Source organism: Acromyrmex echinatior, chromosome 11, assembly GCF_024713525.1.
Source record: "Acromyrmex echinatior isolate Ae372 chromosome 11, ASM2471352v2, whole genome shotgun sequence".
NCBI classification, from domain to species: domain Eukaryota; kingdom Metazoa; phylum Arthropoda; class Insecta; order Hymenoptera; family Formicidae; genus Acromyrmex; species Acromyrmex echinatior.
This window is the reverse complement of record NC_141862.1, coordinates 3,613,266-3,638,520: the sequence shown is the minus strand read 5'-3', so window position 1 is coordinate 3,638,520 and position 25,255 is coordinate 3,613,266. Positions and strand designations below refer to the sequence as shown.

The 25,255-nt window shown below is 48.7% G+C and overlaps 3 protein-coding genes across 3 annotated transcripts; all 3 read left to right on the top strand.

Moving 5' to 3' along the window:
* Positions 1-10,528: 10,528 nt before the first annotated feature.
* On the top strand, positions 10,529-12,451 carry LOC147908054 (uncharacterized). Its single transcript, XM_087411188.1, has one exon. The coding sequence runs from the start codon at positions 10,529-10,531 to the stop codon at positions 12,449-12,451; it is 1,923 nt and encodes a 640-aa protein (XP_087267314.1).
* Positions 12,452-12,609: 158 nt separating this feature from the next.
* LOC147908053 (uncharacterized) lies at positions 12,610-13,251 on the top strand. The gene has a single exon (XM_087411187.1). The coding sequence runs from the start codon at positions 12,610-12,612 to the stop codon at positions 13,249-13,251; it is 642 nt and encodes a 213-aa protein (XP_087267313.1).
* Positions 13,252-16,709: 3,458 nt separating this feature from the next.
* On the top strand, positions 16,710-18,800 carry LOC147908052 (uncharacterized). Its single transcript, XM_087411186.1, has 2 exons — positions 16,710-17,684; positions 18,051-18,800. Exons 1-2 carry the CDS (start codon positions 16,710-16,712, stop codon positions 18,798-18,800), a joined length of 1,725 nt encoding a protein of 574 aa, XP_087267312.1.
* The last annotated feature ends 6,455 nt before the right edge of the window (positions 18,801-25,255 follow it).

Below are 25,255 nucleotides of genomic sequence, written 5' to 3'. Positions count from 1 at the left end.
CTATAATGGATCAAACTTTTCTAAAATTATACGAGGGCAAGTCAATAAGTTCTTAGAAAATCAAAGGATCGTAATGTCATGTCATTACTTTTTGACGAGTAGCATCTTTCAGCTGATTACTATCAAATTTTGAGCGGAATTCGCGTGATTTCATTTCTGTAGACGATTAAAACGAACAACCTTTGTATTTTTTGCAAAATGGAAAAAAACGAGTTTCGTGCAGATGTTTCGATCAAACATCTACATATGAAAGGTTTAATGCCGAAAGAAATCAAAGCCGAGTTGGATAATGTTCATAGCACATCTGCACCAGCGTTTGCGACTGTATACAATTGAGTGAATGAATTTAAACGTGATCGTACATCCACATGTGATGCATCTAGTTCGGGACGTCCAATTGAGACTGCTACGCCAGAAATCATCGATAAAGTTCATGATATTGTTTTGACTGATCGACGAGTGAAAGTGCGCGAGCTTGTTGAGACATATGTCACACACAGTGATTTCAATTTTGTACGAACAATTGTATGAAAAAGCTGTCGGCAAGATGAGTGCCGCGTTTGCTCACTGTAGACCATAAGCGCGACCATGTGACGATTTCAAAACAACGTTTGGAGATGTTTCAACCTAATCCAGATGAATTTCTGCGTTGATTCATTACTGTAGACGAAACATGGATCCATATTTCACGAAACGAAGGAACAGTCAAAACAATAGACTTTACCGAGTGAACCAGCTCCGAAGAAGGCGAAGACCATGAAGTCAGCCGGAAAGATGATGGCCACAATTTTTTGGAATGCACACGGTATAATTCATATCGATTACCTTCCGTCGAAACGATCAATGACAATTACTGCGCAGCCTTATTGAACCGTTTCAACAACATTTTAAAGAAAAAATGTCCCCATTTGGCGAAGAAGAAAGTGCTCCACCAAGACAACGGGTTCATACGTGCCCGGCACCGATGGCCAAATTCAACAAATTCCGCTACGAATTGCTTCTCCATCCAGCATATTCGCCAGATTTAGCCCCCTGCAATTTCCTATTTTCAAATCTGAAGAAATGGTTTGGAGGAAAGAGATTCACCACCAGAGAGCAACTCATCGCCGAAACAGAGGCTTATTTTGAAGGGTTGGACAAATCATATTATTCGGATGGTTTGAAAGTATATCGAGCTGAAAGGAGACTATGTTGAGAAATAAAAATGAATCGATCAAAAAAAATATATTTTATTGAGTCATCTAAAAAGTATCCGCGGTTTTTTGTCACTAGATGTGTGTTAATGGTCATATATCTAGTGACAAAGTACCGCGGATACTTTTTAGATGATCCAATACTATGGTTTTCTTAAAAACTTATTGACTTGCCCTAGGATAAAGGATGTTTGGAAATTAATGATAAATTTTTTGCACAGGAACAGTATGGACTAAATTGAGAAGAAAAGTCCTCTACCATTTTACAATTGTCGCAATGGTTAACGAGTTATTAACTTATGATAATAGCCGGCGTCACTAGACACGTTATTCATAAGAGGCAATTGTCATCGCTAAACATTACGTGCCTAGCGATGGCAAACGCGCGCTTCACCGCGCTGGGTTCTATCTTGTCGCGCGCTTGCATTTGGCGGTGGTCTGGGCGAATTTGGCTATTTTCATAAGTTGATAACTTGTTAATCATTGTGACAATTGTAAAATGGTACAGAACTTCTTAGTTTAGTCCATTCTGCCCCTGTGCGAAAAACTTTTCATTCATTTTCAAACACCATATATACGCGTTCCATCCGTCTCTATGTACTATACCGGTGTTGGCTGCTCAAGATAGCATTGAATAAATACAGTATGTATCAATATTGCACTAGCTATTATAATAAGAGCTTTTTACAATAATAATCTTATAATAATAACAATAATGATGATAATAATAATAACAGTAATAGTTATAGTGACTTTGTTAAACTTCCGAATTAAATAAAATATTTTTAATAATATATACAAAAATGTACCTTGAACAATTAAAATCAAAGTATAAATAAAGAAATTATTTATTTTTAAATAATTCGTTTCATTTTGATCGTACAGCAACTAATTGCAATGTTTGTCATGCTCAATGTTAACATGAATAATGTATTGATAAAACATTGCGTCTTATTAATCTAGGCGGAAAATATATATGCATAGTTTGCGTATCTAGAGACTCGGTAGTAGCTCGGCGCTAAGGAAACTCGTATCGTTTTAGCGCGAGACACTGCCGGGTGGGTACCTTCGAGCGGAGCGAATTTTTCGAGATATTATATCTTAATAATGCCTGTGCCGATCAAATTCTATGCATGATCAATCGATAGCTTGTACCCGAATTATGAAAATGCATTTATTTCTTTTCTATTTGTCCTATGAGTGGAGGTATCGCAACAAGTTCCAAATTCTGTTGAAATTTTAAAAAATTATTGTCATTATCAACGTCTGCCTGGCCCATACGTCTCAAATTTCAGTCAACAGATGGCAATCTCAACCTTTTTATTTTACTCCTTAATAACTCTTTAACGAACAACGATCGACTGTTAAAACTGTCCGATGCTCACTTAGGGTCATGACCATGATAATATTAGTCAAGGTTATTTAAATCTTTTTTTATAACTTTGGACCGCGTAATAAGTTACTGCTACAACCTTCCGAAAGTTGCGCTCTCTCTCTCTCTCTCTCTCTCTCTCTCTCTCTCTCTCTCTCTCTCTCTCTCTCTCTCTCTCTCCCCCTCCCCACTCCTTCTCTCTGCGTGCGTGCGTGTATGTGTGTGTGTGTGTGTGTGTGTGTGTGTGTGTGAGATCTTTATAATATGTTGGTCAAGGTCATCGGAGGTGAATTATTCATTTTAATTTTAATATCTGTTTAATAAGCAACGATCGCCAGCTGAAACTGTCTAATGGTCACTCAGAGTCATGATCTTGACATTATGAGTCAAGGTCATTTTAATTTCTTTTATAATTTTGTAACGCGTGATGGGTTACTGTTACAACCTTCCGAAAATTATTCGATGTAATGATCATAATGTGTGGGAAGGTCAAGGTCGTCGGAGGTGAATTATTCATTTTAATTTTATTATTTTCTTAATAAGCAACGGTCGCCTGCTGAAACTGTCCGATGGTCATTCAGGATCATGACCTTGACAGTATGAATCATGATCAGCGGAGTTGAATTCTCTATTTCATTTTTAATAACTTTTTAACATATGATGAGTGACTACTAAACCTTCCGAGAGTTGCAAGAAATATAACAGGAAAACAAATACCATATGCCGCAGGTTTATGTTAAGTATAAATTAGTTTAGAAAAAGAAATAAGATTAAGTGAAAGTTACCGAAGAGAATAATACTAACTGTAATTTATGTCTGTACTCATAATTAGGCCTTTAACATTCCTTTAAGTTTATTTTCATATGCATTACGAATTATTTGATTGGTCAATTCTTACTTATATGTGTATTTAAAACTGATAATCAGGCTACCCAAAGTTTAATTTTTACAGTTAAAAATCTCTTTATGATTCTTATTTTATGAAATTAAAAATGAATATTTTATACAAATATATTTGTATGAAAAATGCAGGGATGTGAAGTAAAAGGTCGTAAATTTGATCGTTACAGTCGTTTATAAAAGCGACGATGATAACGACGTTATAGTTTTTTATGATTGCAACAATTACTGACTACACTAATTTTGTGCTAGCTTGGAAAAGTCAATTTGAAAGATAACATTTTACTATTATGCTTTTACTTACAAAAATACACATCATTTAGGTTTCTTCATGTTTTAATTTAATAAAATTTTTTTTTGCAGAGATCTTATATATGAGGCATTCTATGCCGAGCCAGCCATCTATTGTATTTTGCGAAGTTTCATGGATTTCGTTCATATTGCTTGAGCTTGAACAGATTGATGAATAAAGACTGTATGCCGAATAATAGATCATATGCTAATTGGTTGCCGTACTGTAGAGCCATCAATTTTGGAGCCGCAGTTCCCAATTTGGATGCTTTCTCGTCGCAGCACTCTTTTTGCTTGTCGTTAGTGAGTATGAAAGGCAAATTTAAAAGTGAAATATTGACATTTTCTTATAGAAAATTGAACGTTCTTTTATGTGAAAATACTCTTTTTTCGATTAGATCGTTTTTGACGATTTCTGTCCGTTTTTAAATTTTCAAAATGGCGGCGCGACTAAAACTGTTTTATTCCACTTTCTGGAGAAAAGAAATTATCGATTAAGAAATATTCTAATGCCACTACTCAAATTGCTTTCTCCCAAAAATAAATGATAAAATATGAAAATATTTCAGAAAATAGAAGTAAAAAAATAAAAAGTAAAAACAATAAAAGATATAAAAAATAACAAAAAATTAATAAAAATAACTATCACGTCTGGAGTTGGAAGAGTGAGTTCTTCTCCTTATATTATATATATATATAGAAATTTCTAAATATTATATAATGTTGCCAGAAAATCAAATGGAAGAAGAGCCGAAGAGAACAAACAATAAACGTCTGAATAGAATATATATATATATATATATATATATATATATATATTCGCCCGCAAGTCATCGTCCTATTTTCGTTTGTTCTCTTCGGCTCTTCTTCCATTTGATTTTCTGGCAACATTATATAATATTTAGAAATTTCTATATATATATATAATATAAGGAGAAGAACTAGATTTTCTAGCAACATTATATTTGAAAATTTCTTTGGAATATCTTTCGTCTTTCTCTGGTGGCGATTTCATCAATCTGCCTGCATCCAGCTTTTCAAATCTGCTTCTGCATCTGTGAGCTGTTTGAGTGCTTTGCTGCATTCCTTATCATTGGATAATCATTTAGTCCACTGCTCTGTGGCTGTTGTCGCACGCGACTGTTAAAATTTGTATCTGTTCTCTAAAGGGCAGCATTGGTGGCACCACTCACCGCATTTTGAGCTGCACTTAGCGATGGTTGCATTACGATTTATTGGTTAATTATATTCAAATTAACTACATAAGATACATAAGATTGCTTTGTTTCTTTGTCCTTATCTATACATTTCAAATTAACGCTTGTATTGTTATTCTTTTCCCAATTTTTAAACGGCGTGTAAATATTATTATTCTTCACTCTAATCCTATCGCTTTATTTTTCTATGATGTCCTTGTCAAAACAAAGCAACCTTGGAGCCTCGACCTGCTTGTTCCAAGTGTAAACGATTTTTATTACGCAGCCGTTTATGCTTTTTTTGCAGCGCGGATATTACTCCTCCTTCCACTAATCTGTTCTATGAGTGTTAAGAATGCTGCTGATGGATGTTCTACAAGCACTATCAATGTTGTGCGTGCTCTCGCTGATCTTGCTGACAGGGTGTCTGACCTGGCATTTGGACTTGGCTCGTTGGAAACTAGGCTTGAATCTATAGAGGCTCAACTCAATTCGATGGTGGATCTTGACAATAGATTGGTGGCTTTCTCTCTTCAAGGTTACGTTGTCCCGAGAATGCTGTTACCTCATCTGATGATGTGAACTTGGCCTATTGGTGGACTTACCACTGTGGGGGACGAGATCTGTAGACTTCATTGATGGAGAAGATCGTTGGCCTTGAGGATCATTGTGTCGCTTTTGAACATTCCAAAGCGATCAATCGGCATTCTTCATCATCGACTGTTGATGGCTTGGAGTCTCGCATACGAAATTTTGAACTCTCACAGCGTGACTCTAAGATCATCATTTTTTATCTTCCAGCCTCTCAAAGTGAAAATTGTCTGGGTCTTCTGTCAGCTCTTGCCACTAATCTAAATCTATCGATTTTGCCGGGTGATATTGCTAATTTAGTGAAACTGGATAGAAACTCTATTTCGTCTAGGCCGCTTATCATTAGATTCATGTCAATAATTAAAAGAAATAAGTGACTTGCTGCAGTTTGTCATAAACGCGGAATCATTGTGCGTGATATTAAAGAATCGTGGCTTTCCGATAAAATCTCTATATATCTCTCTGTAACTCTCTCCTCTCTCTATCGGTTCCAAAAGGCTTATCTTGAGCTAGTCAGAGCTCTTGCTTTTTCTTACAATGTAAGACGTATCTGGATGCATCGTAGCATAATCTATTTTAGAGAATCCGATAACTCTCAAATTCGAAAATTCTCTTCTACGAAGTATTTCATTAAGACGATTTCTGCGGCTCGCCAGGCTACGCCTCTATCGTTACCGTGCTCACTGCCGATTCAATCTTGTTCCTCTACGGCTCCATCTGACAATGTAACTACACTCTGACTTAACCATTATTCCTCTATTAATGTTTTGCACTCACTTTTTCTCCAACCACATTTTCTCACTGTTATCTTTATCTATTTCTATTCCATCCTCTCCCTCTGATAGATTATCTCTCGTTTCTTTAAATTCTTTACCTTACTTTAAATATTAGGAGTACAAATTAGTTCGGTTCATTTTTTTGTTCAAAAATGCATTTATTTCAAAACAAAATGAATGAACAGATTAATTAAAGTATTGTCCATCGCTGGCTACTACTTTTCCCCATCGCTCAGGCAATTTTCGAATTCCATCTCGAAAAAATGACTCGTCTTTGGAGGCGATCCAATTTTAGAACCAATTTTCGATTTCTGCGAAAGAAGTGAATCGATGACTTGCCAAATCGTGCTGCATCCTTCGGAACAACCAGTAATCAGAAGAAGCAATGTCCGGAGAATACGGCGGGTGCGGTAAAACATCCCATTTGAGCGTTTCCAAATATTTTTTTACTTTAGCGACATGAGGCCGAGTGTTGTTATGAAGAAAAATAACTTTATCATGTCTTTGCTTGTATTCCGGCCGTTTTTCTCGCAATGCACGGCTCAAACGAATCAATTGTAGCCGATACCGATCGCCCGTAATGGAATCGCAAGGTTTCAGCAGCTCATAGTAAACAACACCCTTTTGGTCCCACCAGATATAGAACATGATCTTCGAACCATGAATGTTCGGCTTTGGTGTTGATGTTGAGGTCGATGGCAATGATTGACCGGATTTAGCGTAGTATTTTTTCTTTTTGGGGTTGTCATAGAATATCCACTTCTCATCTCCAGTCACAATCCGATGCAAAAAACCTTTTCTTTGTTGTCTTTGAATCAGCTGTTCGCAAGTGAAAAATCGTCTTTCAACGTTTCTCGGTTTCAGTTCATAAGGCACCCAATTTCCTTGTTTTTCAATTATTCCCATGGCTCTCAAGCGTGCAGAAACGGCTTGTTGAGTTACTCCCAATGATTCTGCAAGCTCCTCTTGTGTTTAACTCTGATCTTCTTCGAGTAATGCCTCTAATTCTTTGTCTTCGAATTTTTTTGGCTGTCCAGAGCGAGGCTTGTCTTCAACGCTGAAATCTCCATCCTTGAAACGTCGAAACCATTCCCTACATGATTTATTAGTTGGAGCAGTGTCACCATAAACTTCGACAAGCATTCGATGAGTTTCAGCTACACTTTTCTTTCAATTAAAGCAAAAAATTAGAACCTCCTGTAAATACTGCTTCGTTAACACAAAAGTCGACATTTCAAACATAGTAAAAATCAAGATTTTTGTATGAAACTCAAAGCGATATAAACTGAATATTATTAGCAGATGTCTAACCTCTCTGAAAACGCCAAAATCAGTTATCACTATGAACCATTCACAACAGTCGGAGCCAGCTTTTGGAAAATTAACCGAACTAATTTGTACTCCCAATAACTTCACGCTGAATTTACCTTTAAATACGTCGCGATCTGAATTTTCGAGTTGCATATATAAACATAAGATTTCTTGCGCCCCATTTTGCATATGTAAAAGACTTAATCTCTCTTTGCCGACTTGATATAGCTCTTTCCGAGACGTGGCTTCATGAGAAGAATGATTCGACTATCTATGCTATTAAAGATTACTATCAACTGCTCTCTGGCAAACCATATGTCTTGAGGGTTGCCTTATATATAGCGCACTACTTTACTTGAATCACACTAATATTTTCGATTGCCTTGCACTGCTTACAAACGCTCTTTCTCGAGCTCCACTCCATGGTTCACTGAAGTGATTTGCAAGCTCATAAAAATTAGAAATCATGCGTTAAGCAGGTATATGAAGAACAATTCTAATGATAATTGGCCACGTTATACCAAATTACGAAATCTAGTCAATCTTCTGTAATTAGGCGCGAAAATCAATCTTTTCTAAGCTCCTCCTTCCTCGCGATTTTTGGAGAAATTTGGCATCTCTGAGTGGTTATAGTTCCATTTCTCATACCATCCCTAAACCCTCCTTAATCCTAATAGTTTAAATAAATATTTCTTACAATCTCTTCCCTCTTCCTCATGTTCCAATTCTGTCATTAATCACTTTTTTCATACTCAATCTATTACTTCGAATGAATTTCATTTTTCTCCAATTAATGTGACTGATCTATATAATATATTTAAAATTATAAAACTTCCTCTGGACTTTATGATTTCTCCGGATGCATGTTACTTATCTCCTCTCCTAGCTGTCTTGGGCCATTACTATTTATTCTTAATTCATGCCTAATTTGAGAGATTTTTCCTACTGCATGGAAGCATTCAATAGTTATTTCTTTCCCAAAGACATCCAATCCATCCTCTCCATCATCTTTTCATTCAATTACTCTTCCTCCTTTTCTCTTAAAAATTCTGGAACGTATAATATCATTTTTATACAAATGAGCTATTTCTTTCAATTCCTGAATGTCAGTCCGGTTTCCGTAAAAATCACAGTACTACTATCTCCCTTCTTCATCTGTCAGATTCTGTTTTTTTATTTTTCGATAATAACTTTTTGTCGGTTCTTGTAGCTTTAGATTTTTTTAAAGCTTTCGATACAGTTAATTATGAGTTACTGATTGCCAAGTTGTATTATTATGGCCTATGTGACTCTTCTTTATTACTTTTACGTTCCTTTCTCTCTAATCGTTCTCAGCAAGTTTCTCGTTTATAATCCTTCTCCTAGTTTCTCCTTAATATCGAAGGTCTCCTCTAATATACCTTAAAGTTCCATTCTTGATCCTTTTTCTGTTCGTTACTGATTTACCTTCCATAGTTATCTCCTCTAGACTTTACATGTATACTGATAATATATTGCTCTTCCTACCTTTCAAATCCTCTGAAGCTCTCTCTGTTGCACGATCACTAAACGATGACAAACCGTTGAATGATCGTCATTGAATGGACTGCATTTAAATCCCGCCAAATCTTCACTTTTAATTGCTTCCTATCTTACTTTCTCACCTTCCTGCTTTTAATATTTTTATTCAAAATGTTCCATTGATCCCCAGCACGACTATTAAAATTCTAGGCTTGTATATTGACTCATTATGGTCATTTGAACACCATGTTGTTACTAAATGCAGGCTTGCATATTCTCGACTTAAATTATTATATCTTTTTCGCCACATTATATCGGTCTCTCAGAAACTACAAGTTACACAATCTCTAATAATATCTCTGTTTAATTATGCCGACACTGTATATATTCCTTGACTCAAACAACATCATCTTCATAGAATACAATTAATCCAAAATTCCTGTCTTCGTTTTTTTTATGGTGTTAGAAAATACGATCATATTATTCCTTGCTTTTAGCGTTCTGGTTGGCTTTTCCAACGTTTCACAGTTTATTAATGTTGCTTGATTTATGATGTTCTTTGCACCAATACTCCTAGATATTTTTGTGAGCTAATCCGTTTTAACGTTGATTCTCATTTAGATGCTTTGCCTGATACTTGTCAGTAATACCAACTTTCATGTTCTGCTCATCACAAATTTAAATTTCAGAGCGTCTTCTCCTATACTGCAGGTCGTCTCCAGGGCGGCCAAGAGGGCGGCCGCCAAGGCAGAAAGTCACCAATCCCACGTACGGATTTTCTGTCGCGCATGACTGTTACGTTGAACGTCGTTAGAAAAGAATCCAAAGCGCCAATCAAGTTTGTACAACTAATGCCACGTAATAATTACGATTGTGGCAAAATTTTATTGGATTTTTTCCAAGAAGAAAGCCCAGGCCGAAAGCAATAAATGCTTCGATCTCGCCGTCCTTTTTTTTAGAGTCAAAAAGGTTTTCGGAGTTCTTAGAGTCATTGTCTTGCTACTATATCGTTTCGTAAAAACCGCCGTAACCGCTTAGTGAAAACCGCTATAAGAAAGATCTTTTCGAGAAGTGTCGAGAAAATCGCCGAGATTTTCTATCATCGCGATTCCAAATACAATTTGGAAAGGGTGACCGCATTTAATATTCTATTAATCTAATATTTAATTAATTATATTTTCTGAATTTGTAACTGTGCATTAAAGAAAATTCTTATATTAAACTACAAAGAAACGGAGTTCTCTTTACTGTCGTGTATCATATAAACCGTGTGCCGTTCTCTCGAATCTTTCCGCGCGGTGCATTCCCGCACATTTTCTGGTCCTTCGAGCCGGATTCTCGCCGGCATCCGCAGTGTCGAGTGCATCGCGTTCAGTTTGCTAGTGCTGAAAGGAAAGCATGAGTGACGAAATAACCGCCTTGCTGACCACCCAGAGTGACATCCACGGTCGCATGGCCAGGTCAGTGACCAATTTAAAGAAAATGGGGATAGCCAACATCACCCTCCGCGCTGTCGAAATCCGCTCGACGCTTCTCGACCAGCTGTGGACGAAATTTGAAAGGCAACACGAGCTTATTCGAGCACATTACAAGGAAGCCTTCGATCAGAGTGAGTACAATACGTCTCAATTTGCCGATTCCGCCGAAATCACGTACGTGCAGCAGCAAAGTCTGCTGGACGATTACCGGACAAAACTCATGGCGAAGGAACCGAGTTCAGCTTCCAAAACAGAAGGTGATGAATCTTCCGGAAAATCGTCGCTGCCTCGCCTCAAAATTAGTTCTTTCTCTGGCGCATTCGAAGACTGGCCTACATTCCGAGACCTCTTCCAATCCATTGTCGGAAACAATTCATCAATCTCAGCAATCGAAAAATTTCATTACCTGAAAACTTGTCTGGAGGGTCCTGCTGAGGAACTGATTCGACCGTTAGCAATGACCGGAGACAACTATCCACGCGCATGGGAGCTGCTGAGCGAGCAGTACGAAAATAAGAGAGAGTTATCACGCTCCAATTTCTCCAAGTTTACCGCCGTGGCCAAGATGAAGAACGAAACTGAGGAGGAGCTCAACCGCATCTTCAACGCCGTGACCAGGGTAGTCAACGGCCAGGAGAGCATTGACAGGCCTATCGACTCTCATGGCTTCGATCTACTAAATCATCTTGTCGTCGAGCTCTTCAATCCAAGAACTCGCCTGGAGTGGGAGTCACTCTCAAGCGCCTCGAGCGACATGCCCACTCATAAAGAGCTGATGAACTTCATAAACAAAAGGGCACGTACTCTCAAAGCCGCCAAACCAAAATCGCTCAAGGTCTCCGACAACCCGTCGCGATCTGCCAAGTCGCATCACGTCAAGAAATACACCGAATCTTCACAATGCGTCCTCTGCAAGGGTAAGCACCACATGATAGTGTGTGAAGAATTCAAGAAGAAATCCGCTGTCGACCGCAAGGCCGTCGCCGAAACTCACAAGCTGTGCTTCAACTGCCTCGGCTCTCATACATTCGCGAAGTGCCAGTCGACGAGGACGTGTGCCACGTGCAAGTCTCGTCACCACTCAATGTTACATGATGCGTACGCTTCACCGAAACCTCAAGAGGTCAGCTCACTGTCGGCAGTGCGCCGCGACAACGACCACAAGGCTATCTTGCTCGCAACTGCGCGAGTTTCCATCGCTGATCGTCACGGCAATCGACATACCACACGCGTTCTCATCGACCAAAGTTCGGAAATTTCTTTGATTTCCGAGGCTCTGGTCCAGCGCCTACGCCTGCCACGCTCTCGATCCGCAATCGAAGTCATCGGCATCAGCGGCAAAAGCTCCGGGCCCAGCAAGGGAAAGGTGACGCTCAACGTGACCTCGTTAACCACAGGGACCGACTTCACCGTCGAAGCCTTTATTCTGCCACGTCTTTCGCTTTACCAAGGCTCTCACGCAAGAATCAGAATGGAGTGGCCACACTTAAAGGGGCTCCAATTGCCTGATCCGGACTACGCAGCAAACGACTCTATTGAGCTACTTTTTGGAGCGGAAGTATGCTCAATCATTCTCCAGGATGGCCTTCGCAAAGGAGGCCCCCAAGCGCCTATCGCTCAAAAGACACTGCTCGGCTGGATCTTATCGGGAGGTTGCGACCAAGTAACCAACTCAGCACAGCGCCACTCGCTTCAGTGCACCGCAGATCATGAGCTAGCCGAACTTGTGCACCGCTTCTGGGAGCAGGAACGAGAGGTGCCCGCTCCCGTCGCACTCACGCCAAAAGAGCAGCAATGTGAAGACATTTTCGCGCTGCAGCACCAACGCACTGCCGAAGGATGATACATAGTGCGACTGCCTTTTGCATCTCCGCCGACGACGCTGGTTGAGACGCGAAGATCTGCTGAACGACTCTTAATCGCCATGGACGCTGTGAAAGAGACGTACGATTCGGCGATCTCTACCGCGCCTTCCTGAAAGAATACGAGGACCAAGGTCACATGGAATTGGCGCAAGAACCTCCGAATTCTGGCGAAGATCGATGCTACCTTCCACATCACGGCGTCCTTCGAGAATCCAGCACCACTACGAAGCTCAGGGTCGTCTTCAACGGATCGCAGCGTACAAGATCCGGTGAGTCACTCAATACTCATCTGCTAGTTGGGGCTAACTTGCTGCCACCCCTCGCGAACGTACTTCTGCGGTGGCGGTGGCATCGGTACGCGCTAGTGGCTGATATCGAAAAGATGTATCGGCAGATTCTTGTTCATCCCGACGATCAAAGGCATCAATGCATTCTTTGGCGACACAGCGTTAATGAGCCTATACGCGAGTTTACATTGAAAACCATCACTTACGGTCTCGCTTGCGCGCCATTTCTCGCCATTCGCACTCTGCGTCAACTCGCCGATGACGACGGATCGCGTTTCCCTCGAGGCGCAGATGCGTTACGACACGACTGCTACGTCGACGATGTCGTAACCGGAGCGCATAACAAAGCCGATGCTATCGCTCTCCAAGTCGAGCTCCGCAACCTCTGCATGGCGGGCGGGTTCTCTCTCCGAAAGTGGGCCGCCAACTTCCAGGAGCTTCTTCGCGACATTCCGCCCGAGTACTGCCTCACCAGAGACTCGCGGTCGTGAGAACAAGAGAACCACTCAACGCTGGGATTGCGCTGGTATCCAACCAGGGATGAATTCGCCTTCTCTGTTTCTCCTCGCACCGTCGTCGCGTTTACCAAGAGAAGTCTGCTGTCGGAGACCGCTCGACTCTTCGACCCGCTCGGATGGCTGGCTCCAGTAACCATTCAAGCAAAAATTCTAATTCAGTCGGCCTGCAACAGCTAGATTGGGACACACCATTGCCGTCAACCATCACTGGAAAGTGGAAGCGGCTCTGGGAAGAACTTCCACTGCTTGAGAAGCTCAGAGTCGGCCGCTGGCTCGGCACCGGCGACACGAGCTTTCAGCTTGAATTACACGGCTTCGCAGACGCGTCCGAAAGAGGTTACGCCGCTGTGGTGTACCTTCGCATCACCGCAAACAATCAAACAAAGACTCGATTATTGACAGCCAAAAGCAAGGTCGCGCCGATCAAACTTGTTTCTCTCCCGCGACTCGAACTCTGCGCCGCCGCCTTACTTTCAAGTGTACTCGTGCACACACGCTCTATGCTAAACTTAGCTGCAACGCCAGTGATCTTGTGGTCAGACTCCAAGGTCACGCTCCACTGGATTCGAGGTCACGCCTCTCGCTGGAAAACTTACGTGGCCAACAGAGTATCACGAATCCAGCAGCAACTTCCGGAGGCTCAATGGCGTCACGTTCCGGGCAAGGAAAACCCTGCCGACTGTGCCTCCCGGGGACTGACACCACGCGAGCTCCTCAGCCATCCCTTGTGGTGGACGGGTCCCGCATGGTTATGCGGGAATCCGACGCAATGGCCAAGCATCGATCTGGAGTCCATCAAGGACGTACCGGAGCAACGGGCCACCACACTCGCGGCAGTCATCAGGAGCAACCACGAGCCGGAAGAACTCCTCAGGTTCTCGTCATTACACCAATTGCTGAGAGTGACTTCCTGGTGCTTGCGTTGACATCACCGAAGTCGCTCAGTGAGATCTGTGGACAATCAGCTCCACGGGTCAGCGCTTCTCCCAGCCGAACTCGACGTAGCACTCCTTCAATGGATTCGCGTAGTGCAGTCACGGCATTATCAGGAGGAGATGACTGCTATCGGAAACAAACGCTGTCTTGCAAGATCCAGCCATCTGCGAACCCTCAGCCCGTACATGGACGAACACGGAGTCCTGCGAGTCGGAGGACACCTCAAGCACGCAGCGCTGTCTTTCGACGAGCGACATCCTCTCATCGTGCCTCCAAGGTCATGGCTCACTCGCCTGCTGATGGAAGCCTACCATCGCCGTACTCTTCACGGAGGAGTTCAGATGACCCTGGGAATGCTTCGCCTCCGGTTCTGGATTCCACAAGGCCGAGCAGTGGTCAAGCGATGGCTGCATCAGTGCGTGACATGCACTCGGTGGAGGGCTGCCATACCGAAAATGGGAAATCTTCCTCCAGGAAGAGTGACTCCTGCACGACCACGTGGGCATCGACTACGCCGGGCCTATCTTCATCAGAACGAGCAAAGGGCGTGGGCACAGCGCTCACAAAGCGTTCATCGTAGTCTTTATTTGTTTTAGCTCCAAGGCCGTTCACCTTGAGGCTGTTTTAGCATACACCACCGACGCCTTTCTGGCTGCTCTCCGTCGATTCACATCTCGCTTTCCGTGACCTGAACCGTCCGTGGGGCCGCCTCAGGTGGCGCTACCCGCAGCGGTGCCCTCGACATCGGAGACGAGGGATCCCTGAAACTCGTGAGTGGGCTCGCACCACATCCGCTCACGGGGAGTAAGGGGCCGGAGGCCAGAGTCTCCGATGATACATTCCGGGGACCCGAGCCATATGCTAGCCCTCCGGGGGAACTCGGGGCCCCCTCTCCTGATTCGTCAGGGGAGGGGTGAGGGTACATCCTGGCTGGCGGAGCCGCTGCGGGCCGTGGGCATCAATCTAATGGACAATATAAATTCTCAACATAATGTGGAGGGAGAACGCTCGCTTCAGAGTGTAGAGGCGGACGCTCGCTCAACTATGAGCGACAGTTCGCGCAAACAACGTCCCGGCTCTGCGAGCAGCAAGGCCGGGGCGCGCGCCGAGGCGGTCGCCTACGAGGGAGCGCTGTCGAGGGCCGGTTCTACGGTCTCGCTGAGCTCCCTTGGAGGAGAGAGCCGAAAACGGCCGGCCGAATGTGTTGTCTCCTCCTCGGATTCCGAGTGGGAGTCAACAAAAAGGTCCAGGGGGAGGCCAGCTCTAAATCCCGAACATGTCGGGAAATATACTGCCGAGGCAATGGCAAAGAAGGCCGAAAAGGCTAAAGCCCGGCAGCTAAGAAAGGACCACCGGACGATTTTAGATCCGGAAGTTGAGCCGTCCTCCACATCGGCCAGGAAGGCCAAAGAGAAGGCTGTCGAACTCGCCCTCGAGTTCGACGAACAACCGATTTGCGCAGTCGCCGCGGTCGCGACACGCGAACTGGCGACCATTGCCAAGTCGGTTGAACGATCAAAGAACATCAGGGGCGACATAGTGAGGGATATGTGGACAGCATACACCAAGCTGTCCGCAGCCCTCACGTCAGTCTTTACGAGGGCGGGTGATAGCAGCCTCGCCGCAAACGTAGACCAGAGGGAGGAATGCTCCAGACCCGCCTGGGCGAAGGAGAGACGCCGGCTGAATGAAGAGTTGGTGTTCCTCCGCTCCAGGGTCGCGGTACTGGAACACGGCCGGGGGAGGTCCACCTCCCGCCGCACGTCCGACAGGGATAGGGTGCCGGGGATGGAATGGGACTCGATCATAGAGTGGTCGGGTCCCGATAGCCTGGCTGGAGACCGCAGTCCAATTAGGACTAGAGGAAGGACTGCTCCCGCGGAGGGGGAGAGGCCGCGCATGACGGTCACGGAGGAGGACCTGAGATCCCCATATTTCAGGCCTCCTCTGCAGGGGGTTAGCAAGCAGCTGAACCCCCTGGCGGCCGTCGCGGACAGGACCGCCCCTGTCGGCAAGACACCCCCTTCGAAAAATAAAAGGAGGGAGAATGTCGACAGGGTCGATGATGAGGAGGGCCGCATCGAGCGGCTCATCGTGCGGCTCCTGCCCCGTCTCCTGCGGGAGATGGGGGTCGCCCGATGACGGCCGCCGTCAACAAAGCCGCGGAGCGCCGCTGCCACACCGGCGAAGAGGGCCGCCAAGGCCGCTCCTAAGACGGGATAGAGCGCAGCCAACGCGCCTCCCCCCGCGCTAAGGCGAATCTAACCGCCCCGGCTGTCCCCAAAACATTTGTGGACGGGGGGACGGAGACGGACGCGAACGAGGCGACCTGGGCGCAGGTCGTTTCGAGGCGGGCAAAGAGAGCGGCCGCCAAGGCGAAGAAGGCGAAAGCGGAGCCGCCCCGGCCCCTCCCCAAGAGCGCGAAGAGCGCCGGGGCGCCCGTGGCCCCCGCTCCCAATAAAAAGGGGAGCGGTGGGAAAAAGGGCGGGACGGCGATGAAGGGGAGCACTGCCGCGAGGCCTCCAGCCTCCGGCAAGAAGGCTCCCCTCCCGAAATTGAGGCCGCCAAGTTCAGCGGCCATAGTGGTGACCTGCGCCGACCCTACCTCCTACCAAGAGGTGATAGGGAAGGCAAGATCCTCGATCTCTCACAAGGACGTAGTGATCGAGGATCTCCGTCCCAGGAGGGCCATCACAGGGGCCCTTATTTGGGAGGTCCGGGGCCCGGAGAGTCGAGTCAAGGCGAACGCGCTGGCCGAGAGGCTGACGGCCGTCTTCGCAAACAGGGACGACGTGAGGGTGTCCCGCCCATCGAAGACGGCCGAGATCCGGGTCACCAGACTCGATGATTCGGCCACTCCCACCGAGGTGGCACAGGATCTGGCGAGGGCCTGCAAGCGACTCCCACCGGAATTTAAGGTGGGAGAAGTCAGCAGGGCCCCCAACGGGCTGGGCACCTGCTGGGTGCGGTGCCCCGTAGAGGCGGCCAAACAATTAGTGGCCGCCTCACGAGTCAAGGTGGGGTGGTCGAGCTGCAGGGTGGCCCTGCTGTCGGCCCGGAGCCTCCAATGCTTCCGGTGCTTGGAAGCTGGCCATGTCCAGGCCAAATGCACAAGCACCGTGGATCGCTCCGGGTGCTGCTACCGGTGTGGGGGCATCGACCACGCGGCGAGAGAGTGCCGCGCTAAGGTCGATTGCCCCGCGTGCCGCGAGCTCGGCCGCCCCTCGGGGCACCGCATCGGCGGCGTCGGATGCGCCGCCGCTAAAGCGAAGGGCAAGAAGGGGGGGCAGAAGCCCAGTGGCCCCCTCACTGCCGTTGCGGGACAGCCCCCCGCGGCGGCAGCGACCACCGCAGAGACAACGTCGGCCGTAACAGTGGCCGACATTGAGATGGCCGTCGTGGAGGAGTCACCCCCCACGGCGGTCGCAGACGTGGCCGACAAATCCAACGTCGGTGGGGCGAGGAACGAGGTAACAACAATTAATGTCCCTCGTCCTCGCTCAGGTTAACCTCAACCACTCGGCCGGGGCGCAAAGCATGCTAATGCAGTGCCTCGCCGAGTGGGGGGGTGGACTGGCCATCACCGCAGACCCATACCATATCCCGGAGAGTCACCCCAACTGGGCGGGGGACTCCCTGGGACGGGTGGCGGTGGTCAGCCGGCACGCGCGCGACACCCCGCCGATAATTCTAATATCGGCGGCGGAGGGGTTCGCTTTGGTAGAGTGGGGGCCCATCGATGTAGCGGGGTGCTACTTCCCTCCTCGACTAACGAGGAGGGAATATGAGGACGCCCTGGAGTCTCTGGGGGAGCACATCAGACGACGCTCCCCCAGGCCAGTACTGGTGGGTGGGGACTTCAACGCCCATTAGAGTGGGGTTCCCCATCCACCGACTCCAGGGGCGACAGCACCCTGCTGTGGGCGGCGAGGCACGGCCTAGTCTTGTTGAATAGAGGCCGTGCCAGTACCTTCGTGGGGGCCCGGGGGGAGTCCATTGTCGATCTGACGTGGGCGACCCCCGCGGCTGTCGCCAGGATACGTGGTTGGCACGTGGACGCCAGCTCCTTAGGAGAATTGTCGGATCATCGTCTGATCCGCATGGAGCTGGTGTCCACCCCCACGGAGGTGTCGATAAGACGCCGCCTACATGAGAAGGAACGTCGATGGGCCCTGCGCAAGTTGGACCCCGGCGCCCTCGAGGTGAGCCTCCTCTCCTCCACGTGGCCGGAACCCAACCAGGCCCGCTCGGTGGAGGAGGAGGCCGAATGGCTCGGGGACGCCATGTCGCGCGCGTGCGACGCGTCGATGCCCCTCTGCCATCCTGTGGCGAGGAGGGCAGTCTACTGGTGGTCCCAGGAGATAGCTGAACTACGACGGGCCGCCGTAGCTGCCCGACGGAGGTTCACCCGCCGCAGACGACGGGGCACCGACGAGGAGGTGGAAGTGGCCGCCGAGGCGCTCCGTGAAGCTCGGAGCGCCCTTAGAGCGGCCATTAGGAGGGCGAAGGCCGACGCTTGGCGCGACCTCGTCTCCTCCCTTGACAGGGATCCGTGGGGGAGGCCCTATAAAATTGTGACGAAGTAATTTCGTCCGTGGGCCCCCCCGATAACGGAAACCCTGGACGCTCAGTTCCTGGAGGATGTGGTGGCCGCCCTCTTTCCCAATAGGGAAAGGGAAATACCGGAGAGGGTCGGCCCCCCGTCCGAATGGACGGAGGAGCTGGGCGTCACCCGGGAGGAGATGGTGATGGCCTTCGCTCGCCTCAAGGGGAGGCCGCGGGCGCCCGGACCCTCTGGTGTACACGAAAGGATCTGGCTCGCCGGGCTCCCATAGTGGGCAGCCGTCTGAGGCGGCTCTTCACGAGCTGCCTCAGAGACGGCATATTTCCCAGGCCGTGGAAAAGGGCCAGGCTTGTCCTCCTCCGTAAAGAGGGCAAGCCAGCGGAGAGTCCCTCCGCTTATAGGCCGTTATGCCTGTTGGACGATGCGGGGAAATTGCTGGAGCGAATCATCGCTGCCCGCATCGTCCGGCACCTGTCCCGGGATGGTCTCAATCTATCCCACGGTCAGTATGGCTTCCGGGAGAGTCTATCGACTATCGACGCCGTCAGGCAAGTCAGGGCCCTCACGGAGCAGATGACCGCGGGAGGGGAGGTGGCGTTGGCGGTATCCCTTGACATCGCCAACGCCTTTAATAGCATCCCATGGGGCCGGTGGGGGCGATGAGAGGACATCACCTCTTGCCCCCCTACCTGGTCGCTATTATAGAGGACTATTTCCGGGACAGGCAGCTGGAGTTCCATAACAAAACGGGACTTCAGCAGCGGAGGGACGTGTCGTGCGGCACGTTCCACAGGGGTCCGTGTTGGGATCCCTACTCTGGAACGTCGCATACGACTACGTTCTCCGCGCGGCCCTACCCCCCGGCTGCCACGTCGTTTGTTACGCGGACGACACGTTGGTGGTAGTCGGGGCCACGACCTGGGGGAGAGCCGTCGGTACGGCAAACGTCGCAGTGGCGTGCGTGGTCGGCTCCATTAAGGAGTTGGGCCTGAGGGTGGCCCCCGCTAAATCGGAAGCTCTTTTCTTCCACGATGGAAAGAGCGGGGTGGTGGACGATGTCCGCGTCCCGGTGAGGCCAACGATCAAATATCTGGGCCTCACCGTGGATAGTCGCTGGGGCTTCGTCGAACACTTCGACGAGCTAGCCCCGCGGTTGGGCCGCCGAGCAGACGCTCTGCTCGGCCTCATGCCCAACCTCCACGGTCCGAACGGGTCGGTCAGGCAGGCTTACATGCACGCCGTCCTGTCCGGGGCCCTTTACGGGGCCCCGGTATGGAGTGGGAAGGCCCTGGCCAGCCGCCGAATAAAGCAGAAGTTGCACAGCGTGCAACGGCGGCTGGCCTTGCGCATCTGTAAGGCCTACAGGACGGTGTCGTACGCCGCCGCCATGGTCCTCGCGGGGATCCCCCCTGCCGAGTACGTGGCCGACGCCCTGGCGGAAACCTTCGCCGGGGTGAAGGCCATTCGGCTTCGGGGGGGGATCGTTACCCCGAGGACCACTGACCGACTGAGAAGGAACGCCCGTCGGCGGGTCTTCGAAGAGTGGCGCTCCACTCTCGAAAACGACCCGCCGACAACGAGCGCTCGGACCGTGGAGGCCATCCTCCCCTGCCTCGAGGAATGGGTAGGCAGGGGATGGGGCGGACTATCGTTCCACGCGACGCAGGTGCTCACCGGACACGGATGTTTCGGGGAGTACCTGTGTCGCATAGGTAAGGAGCCGACCACTTGTTGTCACCACTGCGACGGGGACCGGGACACCGCGCAGCATACGCTGGAGACCTGCCCGGCTTGGGCGGGCGAGCGCGGTGTCCTGGTCCGTGAGATAGGGGAGAATCTCTCCCTGCCGGCTGTCGTGAAGGAAATAGTCGGCAGGGAGAGTGCTTGGAGGGCCTCCTCCTCCTTCTGCGATCGGGTGATGTCGCAGAAGGAGGAGGCTGAGAGGCAGAGGGAGAGGGCACCGGGAGGTCGGGGCCTTCTCCCGCCCCCGCCGCCTCCGGGTGGCGGGGCTGACGGGGGGAAGGAGATGCGAGGGGTGGTGGCGTTGGGAGTCAACGCGGGCGCCGGCTCCAACCGGATCGCTCGCGCCCCGGGTCACCCCTCGCGCGTACCCGCCGCCGGGACCGCTCCACGGGGCGAGAACGACGGCGACCTCCTTCCCCCATAGATGAGAGGAGTGAAGAGGAGGACGGTGGGGTGGTGTGCGGGAGTGTCGGGGTCAGTGAACCCTTCACCTCCGCCGCCACTATCATCAGTGACGGCCCCGCGTCTCGGACGCGGGGCGCAGTGAAGCGGCGGCGGATCGCCGACCCTAGGGTCACCGGAAACAGGATGACCCTCCGCGTGCGCGGGGTGCAGTGGCTCATCATCCTCCGGCCGCGTCGAATGCGCGACCGGGCGGGGAGCCCTGCGCCGCCGCGCGCGGGGGGTGCGCCGCGAGACTTCCTCTCGCGGCGCCGAAGCATGAGGGGCGCCAAACTTCTGATTGGCGCCCCTCGGGGGGCTGGGGATCGCGGCGGGGGCCGTGATCCCCAACTCCCGTCCCCCAACACCAACCGGGGCGGCGGGCGCAGGGGGTGGTGTCCCCCCAGCGCGCGAATAAAGTCGAAGGTGCCAAGCACCGCCCAGGGTCACGTCGTCTCTCAGACGACGCCATAAAAATCCCCGGGCGGGAATAGAAGTCGGCAATAAGCCGACTGGCCTGAGGGACTCCCAGAAGTATGCTGCACGCGTTCCTGGGAGTCCCTCATGCAAGGCCAGGTAAGGACACTCGGAGGGGTTTTAGTGGGTGCAAGCCCCACATAACCCCGGGCTCTCCCCCGAGGCTCGGGGTATGCGTCAGGCATTTCCCCTCCGTTATCAAAAAAAAAAAAAAAAAAAAGGTGGCAACTTATTCAGCGAATGCGAGACCACTTCTGGCAGAGATGGTCACGCGAGTACTTACACACTCTGGCTACCAGACCAAAATGGACCAAGGACGCTTTGCCACCACGCCTTGGATCGCTATGCATCATTCGCTCCGAGCTCTCACCACCAAATAAGTGGCCTCTGGCGCGGATCACGCAGCTACATCCTGGAGACGACGGCGTAGTACGAGTGGTCACAGTCAAAACAGCCTCATCCGAATTAATTCGTCCTTTGGTCAAATTAGTTTTATTGCCAGAGGATGCTAACGCGTTTATCTCGCACGCTAATGCATCAAATGTAAAGGAGAGCTTGAATTGATCGCGTGTACTTTCGTAAATCATTGCTTCAATGTTATTTGTCATATAACTCTCGTTTACAGTTCAAGCTCTTCCACGGAATCATTGTATTGTATCGCTTGTCTTATGTACGCGTTTACTGTTTTTTTATTATAATCTCAATGCGTTCATCGCATCGCAAGTACCTACGCAAGTACGTGTGCTCCGACGTGTTGTGTCATACACGTGTCCTCAGGTTGAAAGTCCGAAACAGCAAGTACAACGAAATTATTTACCACGTAAATCAAATGTTCGCCCTCTTAAAAAAAATTTGCAGCTAGTAATCACTTTCGATCGAACAAGCATCGCCCGAGGTAACTTCTATACATATATCGTCACGGAGATGACGAGGCGGGCGGGAATGTTTGAGATCGTTAATTCGGGAAAAGCAAGAATTCTTTCAGTCGACCGACAGTAATTGTCATTGAACGCACGCATAAAGTGAGCTCATGATTTCATCTCGAGCATGATCTTAATCCTCGTTAAAATCATCGATTTGGCATTCTTTGTTCCTTTTAAACCAATTCGGTCCACGCAAATAAGCTCCGGCAACGGACAATCGAAAGTTCTAGAACAATTCAATTCGCGCACGCGAGCGCCGCGGTCCGACGAATACGTCACGCGCTGTCACCAATCCCACGTACAGATTTTCTGTCGCGCATGACTGTTACGTTGAACGTCGTTAGAAAAGAATCCAAAGCGCCAATAAAGTTTGTACAACTAATGCCACGTAATAATTACGATTGTGGCAAAATTTTATTGGATTTTTCCCAAGAAGAAAGCCCAGGCCGAAAGCAATAAATGCTTCGATCTCGCCGTCTTTTTTTTTTAGAGTCAAAAAGGTTCTCGGAGTTCTTAGAGTCATTGTCTTGCTTCTATTTCGTAAAAACCGCCGTGATAACCGCTTAGTGAAAACCGCTATAAGAAAGATCTTTTCGAGAAGTGCCGAGAAAATCGCCGAGATTTTCTATCACCGCGATTCCAAATACAATTTGGAAAGGGTGACCGCATTTAATATTCTGTTAATCTAATATTTAATTAATTATATTTTCTGAATTTGTAACTGTGCATATTAAAGAAAATTCTTATATTAAACTACAAAGAAACGGAGTTCTCTTTACTGTCGTGTATCATATAAACCGTGTGCCGTTCTCTCACTCGAATCTTTCCGCGCGGTGCATTCCCGCACATTTTCTGTTTTGGTCCTTCGAGCCTAAGCGGCGCCGCCCGGGCCGCCTGTTCATAGAAAATCCGAGGCCGTTCCCACTAAGATCGGGAGCGGCGCGCAAAAGGGCAGGGAGATGAAGAAAGAGGGTGCAATCCCTCCTTCATCAGGCCTCAAAACCTCCACAACAAGAGGCCCCTCCCCCTTCCTAAACTCAGACCGTCTCCTCCTCAGTGGCAATCACTCTGACGTGCGCCGACCCGACAAACTACTCAGAAGTAATGGGTAGGGCGAGATCCTCGATCTCACTGAAAAACCTGGGGATCGAGGATCTGTGTCCCAGGAGGGCCATCACCGGAGCCCTCATCTGAGAGTTGAGAGAGCCGGACAAAGGCTGACAAGTTGGCTGAGAGGCTGTCGGTGATCTTTGCGGAGTGGGACGATGTGAGGATGTCCCGTTCGTCGAGGACGGCCGAGATACGTATCTCTGGCATCGATGACTCGGCCACCCCCCACGGAGATGGTCGAGGAGCTCGCGGGGACCTGTGGACGTCTCCCACTGGAATTTAAAGTGGGGGACATCAGGAGAGACCCCCAACAGGCTAGGGTCATGTTGAGTGAGGTGCCCAATGGAAACGGCAAAAAGCTGCTGGCCGCCCCCCGTGTCAAGGTGGGTGATCCAATTGCTGGATGGTCCTGCTGCCGGCCCGAGGCCTGCAGTGCTACAGATGCCTGGAAGCCGAACACGTGCAGCACCATTGACCGATCGGGATGCTGCTACCGGTGCGAGGGCATCGGCCATGCGACACGAGATCGTCGCGCAAAGACCGATTGCTGGGGCCTCGGTCGCCACTCGGGACATCGAGGCGGCGGCGGATGTACCGCCGCAAAGATCAAAAGGAAGAAGGGGGGCCCAGGGCGCGGCAGACTCCCGCGGCGGCGGCGCCGCCCACCATTGCCGATATCGAAATGGCCGCCGTGCCGGGGACACTCTCGTCTCCGGTACTGAGTAAAGGCGCGATCGCGGCCGCTGATGATCATACCGAAAGTATGAACGTTGGGATGGGTGAGGGACAAGGGACCGAATAATGTCCTGCGTCCTCGCCCAGACCAACCTCAACCACTCGGCCAGGCCACAAAGTACCAGGTGTATGCATAAGTTTTTTCCGGTTTAACTAAGAGATGGCGCCAGCGAAAAGTACGCAGCGTATTAATTTGACACATACTCCATTTTGTTCGTCTGACATTTAACTACAAACACACACAAGTTGAGTCCGCCAAAAACTAGCGTCTTTGTTTTATCGTTCAGTGATCATGTCGAGTTTTGTGCCTGAAAAAGAACATTTGCGGCACGCATTGCTTTTTTTATTTAATCAAAAGAAAAAAACTGTTGAAAGTCATCGTTTGCTGGTAGAAACATATAGTGAACACGCTCCATCGATTAGAACATATGAGACATGGTTTCGACAATTTAAAAATGGTGATTTCAATGTGAAAGACAGTGAGCGCTCTGGTAGACCACAAAAATGCGAAGACGAGCAATTGCAGGAGTTATTGGATGAAGACCCAATTCAAACTCAACGGCAATTAGCAGAAGCATTACAAGAAACACACACTTGTGTATCACAAGAAACAATCAGCAGACGTTTACGAGCAATAGGAAAGATCAATAAACTTGGTAAATGGGTCCCTCATAATTTGAATGAACGTCAAATGGAAAATCGCACTTGTGAAATGCTGCTTCAACGCTACGAAAGGAAATCATTTTTGCATCGAATTGTGACGGGTGACGAAAAATGGATTTATTTTGAAAACCCGAAGCGGAAAAAATCGTGGCTTTCACATGGTGAAGCCGGTCCATCAACACCAAGGCCAAATCGCTTCGGCAAGAAGATCATGCTCTGTGTCTGGTGAGACCAGAGCGGTATTGTGTATTATGAACTCTTGAAGCCCGGCGAAACCGTTAATACACAACGCTATCGCCAACAAATGATTAATTTAAACCACGCATTAATCGAAAGACGACCGGAATGGGCCAGAAGACATGGCAAAGTGATTTTGTTACACGAC